The 15410-nt window shown below is 43.2% G+C and overlaps 1 protein-coding gene across 16 annotated transcripts; it reads left to right on the top strand.

Moving 5' to 3' along the window:
• Positions 1-3163: 3163 nt before the first annotated feature.
• LOC109732219 (uncharacterized) lies at positions 3164-14860 on the top strand. 16 transcript variants are annotated; one of them, XR_012184608.1, is made up of 15 exons: positions 3164-3949; positions 4079-4183; positions 4257-4303; positions 4436-4557; positions 4877-4953; positions 5055-5133; positions 5299-5389; positions 6024-6172; positions 6297-6408; positions 7031-7097; positions 7170-7219; positions 7284-7344; positions 8108-8297; positions 8380-8532; positions 14485-14860. XR_012184608.1 is itself a non-coding variant. In XM_073500199.1 (14 exons), the coding sequence occupies exons 2-7, from the start codon at positions 4173-4175 to the stop codon at positions 5314-5316; spliced, it is 426 nt and encodes a 141-aa protein (XP_073356300.1). In that variant the 5' UTR covers positions 3193-3949; positions 4079-4172; the 3' UTR covers positions 5317-5389; positions 6024-6172; positions 6297-6408; positions 7031-7097; positions 7170-7219; positions 7284-7344; positions 8108-8532; positions 14485-14860. The 16 variants fall into 16 exon arrangements, 13 of the variants coding, with proteins under 13 accessions (XP_073356300.1, XP_073356303.1, XP_073356311.1 ...); XR_012184606.1 differs by having other exon boundaries at positions 3166-3949; positions 5055-5209; XM_073500199.1 differs by having other exon boundaries at positions 3193-3949; positions 4257-4299; positions 5055-5209; positions 8108-8532.
• The last annotated feature ends 550 nt before the right edge of the window (positions 14861-15410 follow it).

Below are 15410 nucleotides of genomic sequence, written 5' to 3'. Positions count from 1 at the left end.
CCGCCGCCGTTGCTCGATAGAGGAGAGGAACCCCGCCGCCAACGATGGCCGAGCCCGCTGCGTCTCGTACCGCCGCTGCTGCTGGAGGGAGGAGAGGGACCCCGGCGGCGTCCTGTGGCTGCGGCGAGGAGGAGAGGGAAGGGAGGGAGGGGAGTGGGGAACGATGGAGGCGAGGCAGGACGAAACGTGGCCTCTCATTTTCTTTTTTTTCGGACCGTAGACGTGGGCTCTCCTGATTTTTTTTACGGGACACGTTGGCTCCCCTTTTCGTGCCGATTCAGTGGATGGCAGAGTTTTCGTTCGGTCCTGAAGATGTTCTCTTGTTTAATAGTAGTATAGATAGAAGGATCATCCAAGCTCGGGAGAGAACCCCCAACTCTTTTTGGTTCCGACATGGCGAAGGAAAAGCGAGCGAAAAAGAGGCGAACGGAAAAGAGAGGGCGAATAAAACGGCAAGGGTGAAGTGGGGGAGAGGAAAACGAGAGGCAAATGGCAAATAATGTAATGCGGGAGATAAGGGTTTGTGATGGGTACTTGATATGTTGACTTTTGCGTAGACTCCCTGGCAATAGCGCCAGAAATCCTTCTTGCTACCTCTTGAGCACTGCGTTGGTTTTCCCTTGAAGAGGAAAGGGTGATGCAGCAAAGTAGCGTAAGTATTTCCCTTAGTTTTTGAGAACCAAGGTGTCAATCCAGTAGGAGGCCACGCACAAGTCCCTCGCACCTACACAAACAAATAAATCCTCGCAACCAACGCAATAAAGGGGTTGTCAATCCCTTCACGGTCACTTACGAGAGTGAGATCTGATAGATATGATAAAATAATATTTTTGGTATTTTTATGATAAAGATGCAAAGTAAAGAAAGCAAAATAAAAACGGCGCCAGAAATAGCTTGTTGTCGGGAGATTAAATATGACGGAAAATAGACCCCGGGGGCCATATGTTTCACTAGTGGCTTCTCTCATGAGCATAAGTATTACGGTGGGTGAACAAATTACTGTTGAGCAATTGACAAAATTGAGTATAGTTATGAAAATATCTAGGTATGATCATGTATATAGGCATCACGTCCGAGACAAGTAGACCGACTCCTGCCCGCATCTACTACTATTACTCCACACATCGACCGCTATCCAGCATGCATCTAGAGTATTAAGTTCATAAGAACAGAGTAACGCTTTAAGAAAGATGACATGATGTAGAGGGATAAACACATGCAATATGATATAAACCCCATCTTGTTATCCTCGATGGCAACAATACAATACGTGCCTTGCTGCCCCTACTGTCACTGGGAAAGGACACCGCAAGATTGAACCCAAAGCTAAGCACTTCTCCTATTGCAAGAAAGATCAATCTAGTAGGCCAAACCAAACTGATAATTCGAAGAGACTTGCAAAGATAACCAATCATACATAAAAGAATTCAGAGAAGATTCAAATATTGTTCATAGATAAACTTGATCATAAACCCACAATTCATCGGTCTCAACAAACACACCGCAAAAGAAGATTACATCGAATAGATCTCCACAAGAGAGGGGGAGAACATTGTATTGAGATCCAAAAAGAGAGAAGAAGCCATCTAGCTAATAACTATGGACCCGAAGGTCTGAGGTAAACTACTCACACATCATCAGAGAGGCTATGGTGTTGATGTAGAAGCCCTCCATGATCGATGCCCCCTCCGGCGGAGCTTCGGGAAAGGCCCCAAGATGGGATCTCACGGGTACAGAAGGTTGCAGCGGTGGAATTAGGTTTTTGGCTCCGTATCTGGTAGTTTGGGGGTACGTAGGTATATTTAGGATGAAGAAGTACGTCAGTGGAGCAACGTGTGACCCATGAGGGTGGAGGGCGCGCCCAGGGGGGTAGGCGCGCCCCCTACCTCGTGCCCTCCTAGTAGCTTTCTTGACGTAGGACCAAGTCCTCTGGATCACGTTCGTTCGGAAAATCACGTTCCCGAAGGTTTCATTCCGTTTGGACTCCGTTTGATATTCTTTTTCTGCGAAACTCTGAAATAGGCAAAAAATAGCAATTCTGGGCTGGGCCTCCGGTTAATAGGTTAGTCCCAAAAATAATATAAAAGTGTATAATAAAGCCCATTAATGTCCAAAACAGAATATAATATAGCATGGAACAATAAAAAATTATAGATACGTTGGAGACGTATCATGAATCTCCTCATTCTGCTGATGAGTCATTTGACTCCAACTATAAATTGTTCAAAAATCAGAATTGTGAAGTATTTGCTAAATATGTTGGCACTAACTGCAAGAACGGTTCCCCTATGAAGAAAATCTGGGTTCCCAAAAGGTGCCTTGAAAATCTTCAGATGAATGTCATCATGACACCACTTGTGAAGAATAGGAACCCCAGATCAAATTCTTCATATGGACCAAATTCTTCATATGGATTCAAGTCCTCATATGGGCCAAATTCCTCATGTGGATCAAATTCCTTAAAAGGATCAAAGTCCTCATATGAACATCATCGTGCTAGCATTTTTGTCTCGCAGAAAAGATTTAAGGGCTATGAATATGAGCATTATTCTTCTAATCATTATGTTCATAAGTCCTCGAAGAATTTCTCTGCTTATTCATATGCTTACCCTAATTCCTCTTATGTGAAATGAAGTGGACTGGCTTCTATGCCATCTTTCTCGTATGGAGCTCGCAGAATGATGAACTCTTGCCACCCCTTCAGATGTGGGTGATGAAGAAAAAGAACTAATCTCTTATGCAGGGTCAGGTCTCCAGACGTGCTCAAACGTCTGAAGAATTTGCTGGAGACCTGGAAATGCCTGATAGGACGCAGGCTAATCATGAAGAAATGACTCCTCATTTCTCACGTCCTCATACTGTTTTATCTGTTCTATTGCTTAATGAAATTGATCTGATGAAATTGATGTCATTTAAAACAATAATGAGGCTAGCCAACTCACCTTCAGAAGGCTCCCCCGATTGGGGCCTCGTTGGCCGTTCGATCTGCCCCTCCAACTCAGTTGCACCGTTGGATCTTTACCTGCAGTTAAATCATTTTTCACCTCCGAGTTATTTTACTGCCCAATAACAAGTGGGCTCTCACGCTTACAGTGGCTGGGTCAGCAGCGGGTCATTTTCGGCCGGGTGAGCCTTTCCTCGCGCGCCCCGCGTCGCGCGTCCCGTGGCTTGGGGGCTGGAGCGAGGAGCCCATTGGGCACGACCGCACCAACCCTAGCTCCCGATCCACAGCCACACACTCCTTCCTCCTCCCTCTCACAGCCGCCACATCCCATTCCTCTCTTCCTCCTCCCTCCTCCTTCCCGGATCCCTACCACTGCCACACCCACTCGTCTCCTCCTCTCTCTTTTAGCTAACTCCTTCCTGATCTCTGCGTCGGCCACAGCGCGAGAGGAGCAGTGGCGGCAGAGATGCTCCGATGGCGGCGTCGAGTTGCGAAGCGGCGGCGCTCGGGAGCGAGACGACAGAAGCGGAAGCGGCTACTCCGGGCCCCGATCTGGGGGGTTCGGTTCCAGGGCGCCGACGGCTTCTTTGTCTATGACGCGGGGGCGAGCTGGGGTTCGTCATCACCACGGCCGACCACCTCCCATCGCTAGCCGAGCCCGGTGGTGAGGTGAAGGAGCAGGGTGGGCGGCCCGTCGTGATGGGATGGGGCTAGGGAAGAGGGAGGAGGCCGAAGGGTGAAGGAGCAGGCCGGCCCTCACAGTCACAGAGGCACCGCCGCTGGTGAGGTGAAGGAGCAGGGTGGGCGGCCCGTCGCGATGGGATGGAGCTAGGGAAGAGGGAGGAGGCCGAAGGGTGAAGGAGCAGGCCGGCCCTCACGGTCACAGAGGCGCCGCCGCTGTCCAGGGTCATTCGCCGTCACCGGCCTCACTCGCCTCGTCTCCTATCTCTTCATCACTGCATCCATGTGAATTTTTGGAGAATGGTGCTCCGATTTGGTCCCATGGTAGTATCTTCCCTGAGTCTTCCTTCTTTGATTTCTAACTTTATGCTTTGATCTGTTGTATTGACATAAATTGTGAGGTCTACTGTTGCACCATGGTATGTGTAGTGCTAACGGTTTCCTGCTGGGCAGCTACAGGCCTGCAACATTTATAGACGAGGATTGCAGGTGTCGATACAATGGAGCAATTTCTGGCTTTGTAGTTGGAGCATAGCCTCGATTATGCATGATTTTGGGGTAAGTTCCTGGTGGTCCTATCTCGAATCAGTTCCTTTGCTTTCCTGCTAACCTTCTTTTCCTTCTTCATCAGGTTTTGCTCTCTCCCTGTGTGCTACACATTTCTGCTCTCCCCAGTAGGTACAGTTAGTATGAAATAGGAGTAATACATCCTGGACCCAGCTCTCCATTATTAGAATTTGGTTGCTACTTCTTGCTGATCAGTTACAAAGTATTAATTCTAGTAATTTGTTATGTACAATTTGTCAAAAGCAATTGGATGTTAATCTGCTTTGGGCAGCGGCGGTGCATCAAGGTGCAAGGCAGCAGCGACATGTTCATAGTACGCTAAAGGATGAACTCCTACTTTTCCTGATGCTAGCTCCTTGCTGCAGGTGAGCTGCCACCTTCTCCCCCATATGTTAGCATTGTGCTTTGCAAACTAAATATTTTAGCATATTGTTTCAACCAAACATGATGTGATATTTTAGACTAACTAAATAACCTCTAGAATTTTGATCCTGATTAGTATATAGACATTGGCCATTGGCAATATTTGTTACAAAAAAAAGTGATGTGATATGCATATGCATTTGCAACTCTTGAGCTTTTTAAAAAAGAGTTGATATGTGACCCTCCCTTTGCTACTGTAATATAGAAGTAACATCAAAAAACTCATGCTGGGTGCTAACTGATGTATCTCATTGCTTACAGATATACCAGCCTGCTTACAGCTCCCAAGATATCCTCTTGGTCAAGGCAATTGCACATGATGAAGCCACTCATTTTAGGTTAGTCCATGGCATATGTGTCTACTTCCTTTAGATGATTCTTCTATGCGACGGTTGAAAAATATAAGGTTTGCCGTGTGATATTGCTTTCTTTGGTGTAGTGGTATACCACACTCTGAGCAATAGGACCAAAAACAGGAAGATAAAATTTCACAATTCGATACTTCATATTTTCCAGAAGTACGGCCACCTTCTGCACAGTGCCCTTGCATTGGGGTTCTTATCAAATAAGTTTCTTTCCGTAGAATTTGTTCAGGTCTTGTCTCGCTCACACCTCAAAATGCGAGTTTGGGAGCGCGGTGCTGGCATAACTGATATCCCCCTTGATCTTTGTTCAATTTGTAGGATATGCATTGTGCTTAAACATGAGTGCTCGCTCGTCGAACGTTGGCCCTCGGATGAATTCGACGCTTGAATCGAGCTGACGAGCCCCATGGTTGGTTTCTCCTCCTACCTTCAGATCCACTCTTGCTCATTCTCCTTCTGTCCCCATATTTGGTTTCTCCTTTAACTCCAAATCCACTCTTGCTCATTCTCCTCTTGACACATGTGCATTGTCACCTCAGTTCTAGGCAGTGATTACTAGAAAGCATTATCACGTTTGAGTGCATTTTCATACTTTCTGAAGCATTTTAATTTTATGGATATGGGCATTCAGTTGAGAACTGAGAACAATTGTGTTGCACTTCTTCAGATGATAATTTTATCGGTTATAGTTAGTTAGTTACAATTACTAGAAGTAGCAAAGGTCTGGGTTAGATTAGAGCTTGAGTTGGGAGCTATGCTTTTTTACATTCCAGATTATGCAAAGAGATTGCCATGTTTTTTTTTCTGTTTCGGTTTAGTATATTCCCTTATATGTCCAGTTTGTTTTCCGCAGAACAAAATATAAATGTTCATGTTGTAATGGATGGATATGAATTGATGCCATCGTCATGTCATGTAAATTAATTGCAGAGCAGATCTATATTTTTGTTGGCACTAAAAGTGAAAACGAATTTGGGACCAAAACTTTTCAAATAGCTCTGAATATAAATTGTGACCTTGTGCTGTCTGGGGTGGAGCTGCAGGGGGTGAGGCGGATAACAATACGAGAAGGAGCATGCCATCGAGGAGTGCAAGCAGCGGCACTCCTCCACAATGGGGTATGGCTGCAGGGGAGGGGACGCGGCCAACGACATGAAGAAGGAGCAGGTCGTCGAGGACTACAAGCAGCAGGGTAAGATGTGTATATTTTCAAACGATCTTGACTGTTTTGCAACATGTATTGCATTTCCAGGGATGATCCTTTTGCTTATTTATTATTTGCTATGTTCTCTGAAGATTATTTTTGGCCCATACAGTTTCCTTTGACTGGAAGTCTGAAACTGAAGATAGGGCATATTGTTTTGGTTCTGAGTGGCCGGAGATATTGTGGCTTGATGTACCTAGAGCAGTCGGACCCTTCCAAGATAGGTGAGCCTGATTTCTTCTTAACTCTTGCACCACAGTACATGAAAAGGAATATGTCTGCCTATCAGCACCGTTTCTTGAGGAGGATTGTTGTTTCCCCTTAATTTTGTCACACCTTTCATGTGCTGGAGTTTTTCTAGGTAACTTTACATACTACTCCCTCCGTCCTTGAAAGAGTGTACTTTCAACTTTGTTGGAGGGTCAAACTATCTCAAAGTTTGACCGAGTTTGTGTAAAAATATATAAATGTTTGTGAAACCAAATAGGTATACGACGAAAATATATTTTATTATGAATCTAATGCTACTAATTTGATGGCATAAATGTTGGTCTATTATTGTATAAATATGGTCAAACATAAAAAGTTTGACTTTCCAACAAAGTTGGAAGTACACTCTTTTAAGGACGGAGGGAGTAGGCATCAGTGCACTTTTAGATAGTACATTAGCCCCGATGGCGCTAGCTTTAATGTTCAGGGATTATGACTTTACACATGTAATGCTGATTCGAAAACTTCCCTTGATTTGTTCCTCAAATGTTCTGAGAGTGTGTTGCGTATTAGGAAACCCCTTGGATAGTTAAGGTGTTGTGTCAGCTAACTAATATAAAGTTATATTTCCAGCAGAAGATCTTTGGGATTGACGTTCTGATGAGAAAGTAGCATACGGATGGATGGACATGAACTATTCAGTGTAGGTTCAAACAATTCATTCATTCATTGCAGGTTCAGCATGTCTCATTATGTCTTTTTGCTTCATATTCAGGGTCGAACTGCGCTATATTTCTTTCATTGAGGCGAGGGTGATTCCAGTAGGTGAGGTGCATTTTAGACATCCGGATGTCTTGCTATGTTCAGGTGGTACCATGTCTAAATTAAGATTTCCCTTGGCGTACTCGCCTTTTTTATTGAAGTTGGGTGTCCGTCTTCTCTGCGGCAAGGTGAGCTTATCCCATTTACTTTGTTCAATCCAGAGTCAAGATTCATATCCCCTTCACTGTCATTTCATTTGTGAGAATTTATTCCATTGATCCATGTTGTCGGCATCCTGACAATTTATCTTTTTCTGCTGATCACAATTGCTTCTGAACACACCGGCCCATCTCATTGAGGAAATCCCCCTGCTCTGCTTAATTAAAATTAATGTGAAATATGTTTCTACCAAAACTAATTACAATTTATTCTTTTTAGTTTCTACTGATTTTCACTATGAAATATTGGGGCCCGAGTAGTTCAGTTCAATTCCCGGTGGATATGGCACACACATGTATCATCGCTGTTATCGTAATTGATACCAACACCTTGACTGAATCGCATAGAGTAGACTGCCCTGATAATTCTTGCACAACCAAGCTATCTGTAACATAGAATAGACTGTGAGCATGCCCTGGGGACATGTCTAAATAATTCCTGTACACATGGACACTGGGTATGTTTGTAATCGCCCAAGAAATTAGCAGCTGGAGATTATTTGTTGAAAAATCTAACGGTGTTTCCTTACCATCAGCTGCTATTTCAGTAGTTCTAAAATGTTCTGCAAGATAATGTATAATGAATATGTAGCTATGTTCATGTATGTATAGCTTTGCATAATAATGTTTTGTATGGCAAAGGTTCATATGGCTGGAAGGGAAATTAGTAGCTGCACCTTGGTACCTGCAAATAATTTGTTTTACAGTGTCCCTTGATGGTTCTCCACTTCAGACACTAAAGATACCGATGGAGCTTTGTTTAGGATCTGGGGAGTCAGATTGTGGATTACATGTAGTGGGGAAGTAGAGAGGGGGACGAGGAAGAGGACACCGTCGGTGGCGTGCTATATCTCACTAGGCGACAATGTCGAGAGGGTGCCTGGCATCAAGAACCCGACATGCTTTTCCAAGTGTTCGTTGAGGTGAGCCACCTGGGCCGGTCTATGGGTTGAGGTGGTTTGATAATCCCGGGTTGTTCCTCTTTTTCCTGTGTTTTTTTTTCAGGAAATGACTTTATTTATTGGAAAATGGCAATATCGTTTACAAGTATACATGAAACAAACTATTTTTCCTACACCTCTTTGTTCTGTGTAATGGTGCTCTTGGTTGAGTGTGCTGACGAAAGAGATTCCATGCTACAGGCTAGGTAGCTTCTCAGTAACTCTTCATGATTTACTTGCAATGTTGTACTTTGCAAAATTGTTCCTTGCAATCCTAAAATGGTTTCTCAAAACATGGGAAAATTACATTCTAAAAATTTTAGGCACACTGAGTGAAGCATATATATAAAGGACGCGGCTAATCTGCTCCCGGGCTCAAATGAGCTCGGGTGAACAGTAAAATCAAAACTAAATCAAAAAAAAAATTCAAAAAATTCCAAATGGAGTAGATCTTGTGCCTTAGGAGTTCTGGATTGTTGTTCTTATCTAAGATCTTGGAGTAGATCTTGTGCCCTAGGAGTTCTGGATTGAACTCTTGCTGTCCTATCAACCTACATTCGCCTCTAGAGCGATATCTAGCGCAGCACGTTGAAGCTGTTCCTTCAACACTTGTGCTGTACACATTGTAGCAGCAAGGTGGAGTTGCTCCTCCACAAACTTTGTGCTGATTCAGGTGGTATCAGAGCCTCGTTGACCCATACTAGTTCTTGTTGTCCTCTTCGAGAGTAAGTTGCAGCAAGCAATGGAGCAATTGGAGAAGAGGATGGATGCTGCGGAACAACAAATCAAAGAGCTGCGTGAAGATCTTAATCGGAGATTTGGTCAGCTGGTTGAGATGATAAGAAAGGGTGTCCCCCCTACTACCAATGAAGGAGATTCATCTAAAGAAGAGGAATATGTTCATCAAGGAAGAAGGAGAGGTAATCTTGGAGCAAGACCGCCACGACAACATGTTGTTCAACGTGCTTCAAGAAGGCCAATTTATGTTGAAGCTTCTGAAGGTGAAGAATATGATGATGCCCTTGAAGAAGCAGATCTCTACGCATATCGGAGAGTACCCAACCCTACATATGCAAGAGATACATACAAGGTGAAAGCTGAGATCCCAACTTTTAATGGAAATGTTGATATTGAAGGGTGCCTAGATTGGTTATATGAAGTGGAGACTTTCTTTGACGTCATGGAGGTTCCGGAAGATCGTAGAGTTCCTTTGGTCGCATACAAGCTGAAAGGAGGAGCCGGTGCATGGTGGCATCGCATTCAAGAGGAGCGCAGGCTCAGAGGAGAACCTTGTGTTAGAACTTGGCGACAAATGAAAGGCCTCTTGAAAGGGAGATTTTTGCCCGCTGATTATGACCAGATCCTATTTATCCAATTTCAAAATTGTGCTCAAGGAAATAGGACTGTTTCAGATTACACGGAGGAGTTTCTAAGGCTACAAGTGAGGTGCAACCTTGCTGAAACTGAAGAGCAACAAGTTGCAAGGTACATCAATGGCCTCAATGATGCTATTCAAGATCGATTGATGATGCAACAAATCTGGTCCGTTGATCAAGCACAAGCTCTAGCCTTAAAGGCAGAGAGGTTTGTGAGGATGAGAAAGACAACTAAGGCTCCATATCCTCATACCGAAGGCTCATCTAGGAGCCAACCTAATAGAGTGGAAGAAAATACCACTCCACCAAAGACAAAACAGCCCATCCCGAAGCAAACTAGAGGCAAGGGTAAGGCAAATGAAGGCCCAAAGTGCTATAAATGTGGTAAAGAGGGACACATATCCAGCGGCTGCCCACTAAGGAAATTTGTTAACACGACTATCCATGATGGTGAAAGCGATGAGGAAGAATATGAATCTGAAGATGTAGACGAACAAGAGGTTTGCCAAGAAGAAGGTGAAGAGGTGGTATGTGTGATCCAGCGTGTCCTATGTTCCACACCACAACTCGATGACACACAACGGAAGAAAATATTTGAGAGCAAATGCACGGTGAATGGCAAGGTATGCAAACTAGTGATTGATAGTTGCAGCTGCGAGAATCTTATCTCCCAGAAGTTGGTGGACCATTTAAAGCTTGAAACCCATGATCATCCAAATCCCTACACTATTGGATGGATCAAGAAAGGAGTGAATATGAGGATCACCAAACAATGCAACCTGCCACTTTCTTTGGGTAAGCATTATCGCTCAAATGTGTTGTGTGATGTGGTTGACATGGATGCCAGCCATGTTCTTCTTGGGAGGCCTTGGCAATTTGATGTGGATACTACACACAAGGGCAAGGAAAATTCTTACTCTTTCATTTGGAACAAGAGAAGGATCATTATCTTACCAAACAAACCCGAAGGTAATACCTCTAAGGAGGAGGGGAAAACTATGTTAACTATCTCCCATACCTCTCATGAGTTTATGGAAGACTTGAAGGAGGCAGATTTGTCTGCTGCACTTGTTGTAAAGGGAGAAGAGCACCTGACTGTTGAAATTCCAACAAAGGTATGTGGTTTATTGGCAGAATTTCAGAACATACTTGGGGAGCCACATGGCTTGCCACCGATGAGAGGAATTCAACATAGAATTGACTTAATTCCGGGAGCAAGTCTTCCTAATCTTCCACACTATCGAATGAGCCCAAAGGAGCATGATATATTGAAGGAGAAAGTGGAGGAATTGTTGCAAAAGGGGCACATTCGAGAAAGTATTAGCCCATGTGCTGTACCAGCCCTACTCGCGCCAAAGAAAGATGGATCTTGGCGCATGTGTACGGACAGTAGAGCCGTTAACAAGATCACCGTAAGGTATAGGTTCCCTATTCCCCGTCTGGATGATATGTTGGATCAGCTTAGTGGAGCAAGAGTGTTCACAAAGCTAGATTTAAGAAGTGGATATCATCAAATCCGTATAAGACCCGGGGATGAATGGAAGACCGCCTTCAAGACAAAGGAAGGGTTGTTTGAATGGCTAGTCATGCCATTTGGACTCTCAAATGCACCAAGTACCTTTATGCACTTAATGAATCAAGTCCTTAGACCTTTCTTATCCCACTTTGTTGTGGTCTATTTCGATGACATCTTGATCTATAGCAAGGATGAGGATGAACACTTTGATCACATTCGGAAGGTGCTAGAAGTACTAAGGGAAAATGAGCTCTACGTCAACTTGAAGAAATGCGTTTTCCTGCAAACACAACTTCTTTTCCTAGGATTCGTCATAACATGTGACGGCATTCGTGTTGATGATTCTAAGGTTGAAGCAATCCGAGAATGGCCAACTCCTAAGACCATTTCTGAGGTAAGAAGCTTTCATGGCCTTGCAACTTTCTATAGGCGATTTGTTAAGAATTTCAGCACTATCATGGCACCAATTACCGAGTGTTTGAAGAAAGGAAAGTTCCAATGGGCAGAAGCAGCTGAAGCTAGCTTCAATGAGATTAAACAAAAGCTATCACAAGCTCCTGTCTTGGTACTACCTGATTTCAACAAGACTTTTGAGTTGGAGTGTGATGCAAGTGGAGTAGGCATTGGAGCTGTCCTATCTCAAGAAAGGAAGCCCATTGCTTTCTTTAGTGAGAAGTTAAGTGAAACTAGACAGAAATAGAGTACCTATCAGCAAGAATTATACGCCATTTTCAGAGCGTTGAAAACTTGGGAAGTCTATTTGCTGCCTAAAGAGTTCATTGTTTATAGCGACCATCAATCCTTGAAGCATTTTAGAAATCAAAAGCATGTTGACCGCATGCTAGCAAGATGGGCAGCATATCTTGAGAGGTTTAACTATCTCATCGTGCATAAATCTGGAATAACTAACAGAGTGGCTGATGCTTTGAGTCGTCGTGCATGCCTCTTGACTTCTTTTGAAGCTGAACTTCCGGGCATGGGTCAAATAAAGGAGTTGTATGAGGGTGACGAAGACTTTGGCCATGTTTGGGTAAAGCACGCAAGGGGCCAACCATTAGGTGATGACTATTTGATGCAAGATGGATATCTCTTCAAAAATGATCGTTTGTGCATTCCAAGAAGTTCTCTACGTGACAAGCTGGTTAGAGAGCTCCATTCAAGTGATCTTAGTGGCCATGTTGGACGGGACAAGACTATCGCTAACCTGGAAGCTCGCTACTTTTGGCCACAACTAAAGAGAGATGCTGGAAAGTTCGTTCAACGGTGCCCCGTATGTCAGACCTGCAAAGGCCAAGTCCAGAACACAGTGTTATACATGCCTTTGCCTGTTCCTGTTGCTCCATGGGAGGACATTTCTATGGACTTCGTCTTGGGCTTGCCAAGAACAAGACGAGGAAGTGATGCTGTATTTGTGGTCGTGGATAGATTCTCTAAGATGGCTCATTTCATCCCATGCCGCAAGACAACGGATGCTCATCATGTGGCAAACCTATTCTTTTGAGAAGTGGTCAGACTTCATGGAGTTCCAAGGTCCATTGTCTCAGACCGTGATAGCAAGTTTCCTGCTGCATTTTGGCTCACTTTGTGGAAGCAATTCAACACTGAATTGAAATTTTCTAGCACTGCTCATCCACAAACAGATGGACAAACGGAAGTGGTGAACAAGTTTTTGGGTAATCTGATCCGTTGCATTTGTGGAGAAAGAAAGGGGCAATGGGATTTGGCTTTATCTCTTGCAGAGTTCTCCTACAATAACTCCAAGCATAGATCCACAGGAAGGAGCCCTTTTTCCATTGTCTACACTAAAGTTCCAACACATGTGGTGGACCTGGTGAAGCTGCCATCAAGGGGAAACTCAAAATCAGCATTGTCCTTTGCTGATAATTACACCGAGTTATTTGAAGAGATTCGCGGCGCTTTGGAAGCACAAAATCAGAAATATAAACTTGCTGATTGCAAAAAGAGGCCAAAATCATTCCAAGTCGGTGATAAGGTGATGGTCTACCTCCGAAAAGAGAGGCTGCCTTTAGGTGTTAAAGGGAAACTTAGGCAGCGAAGGTATGGGCCCTTCTCTATCATGAGGAAGATAAATGATAATGCTTATGTGATAGATCTTCCAAGTGACATGGGTATCTCCAACACTTTCAATGTTGCGGACTTGACTCTCTACCATCCAGAAGAAGCGCTCAATGAAGATAACTCGAGGGCGAGTTCCAAACAACCAGGGGAGAATGATGAGGAACACTAGATGAGAAGGAACAAAACACATGCCAGATCTGTTTGGCTACTTCTAGATGCTTCCACTCTAGTGTAGTATTTCTTTCCTTTTCTTTTCTATCCTACCTACTGTTTTCTAGAGTCTTCTAGTTGTGAGTAGCTATGAGTAGAATGGTGAAACTTACATAATGTTTTCTAGAGTATTCCAGCTATAAGTAGAAGTATGTGAAGGCTTCCCAAAGCCCTATAAATAGAGGTCCTCGCCTCTACTTTGGAGGCAGACTATGTACCCCTACCTACAATAGAACTTGTTGTTCTTATCTAAGATCTTGGAGTAGATCTTGTGCCCTAGGAGTTCTGGATTGAACTCTTGCTGCCCTATCAACCTACATTCGCCTCTAGAGCGATATCTAGCGCGGCACGTTGAAGCTGTTCCTTCAACACTTGTGCTGTACACATTGTAGCGGCAAGGTGGAGTTGCTCCTCCACAAACTTTGTGCTGCTTCAGTGGAAGTGTTAGAGTGTAGCATTTTTGTAAGCATAATCTATATCCATTCCTATTGGGAACATACCCATGTAGGTTTTTGTAAGAATCTTGTAGGAGCATGCTACTAGGACTTATTTAGATTGGCTATTCTAGACATTGGCATGAGAATGGTCTGCATCCTATATATGGTCTTAGTGCGTCTAAAAAAAGCGTGTGTTAAATAACTGTCAGCGCAACGGTTTCTAACCAATAGAAAGTTACTCCCGTTGGTATATATGAGGCAATGTCTAATATTTTTTTAGAATAATGGTTTTATTAATTGGATGATTATCACTTTCATGGTGCGCCTACTTTCAGGTATGTAAAATCCAGGACTCTTATGTAATGTGCCTTCAATATCTATTCAACAGTTGAATAGCAACATCAAATCATTCTCTCGAACTTATTATATCATGCTCTCTAACTTCTTGACATTTAATTTCAATTAAACAAATCTTGTTCATAGAGAAAAATATATTTTATAGAAAAATAGCCCTTCATTCTGTTTATTATCTCTAGCTACTTCTACTGTAGTCCTTGCTTAATACTGATGTTTGTCTTGTGATTGATTCAGGATATTCTGTGCGCCAACCCCTACAGAATAATGCCCAGTCTAATTTCAGCAGTGGGCATGACAGCCTCAAACTTCTCTCTTCAATATTGAAGAAGCGGCTTACTCAGATCAATGGGCATGCACTTAGAAAAATAGCTAAAGAGTACGAGATATTCCTAGAGTAAATAAAGGGCATGCTGTGCTCATAAGTTAGACATAAGCAAAATGTTATTTATTATGCTCCTGTTGTATCCTCGGACATTTTCTTCCACCTACCAATACCCCAGTATTGAATATCTACTTTCCCACCGTCGTACAGAAACTGATGTTAGTATTTGTGCATACTCTTTGTCTTAAGTGGGCTCTCTTTTAAAAAAGCATGCCTTTATATTACCCAAATAGCATAACAAATTATGCATCCTCAAGTATATATTTTAAGAGATGAGTCTTAATTTTTCATATAAATGGGTTACAAATTGTATGGACTCAAATTGGACTCTGTCATTTGGTGCAAGTAAATCTATGCATGCAGAGAAATCCGAGGTAATAGGAAGGAAGAAATCTCACCAGTTTCACAGTCGCAGAGTTTCACTAGGTAGCATATGGGCCTTTCAGATACCTGTGCCTCCATATGCATCAGAAGTTATTCTTTTCATGCACATGCAAAATAAAAGTTTAATAGAAACACTGCTAAAAGACCCTCCTTAGCAGCTTTATAGATGTCGTAAAAATATTATTTTTCATACATTAAACTCGAAATTCTTAGCGTGTGCATTTCCTAGACAAATGAGTACTAGAAAAAATAAACTTGTTTACAACACGGGATGATTTAAACTTGGGCTTTCTGCTACCAAAATAGAATGTGCATATGCATCCAGTTGTGAACAACAAACACCATTTTTTTCTG

This window comes from Aegilops tauschii, chromosome 5, assembly GCF_002575655.3.
Source record: "Aegilops tauschii subsp. strangulata cultivar AL8/78 chromosome 5, Aet v6.0, whole genome shotgun sequence".
Taxonomy (NCBI): domain Eukaryota; kingdom Viridiplantae; phylum Streptophyta; class Magnoliopsida; order Poales; family Poaceae; genus Aegilops; species Aegilops tauschii.
This window is presented reverse-complemented; position numbering and strand designations above follow the sequence as displayed.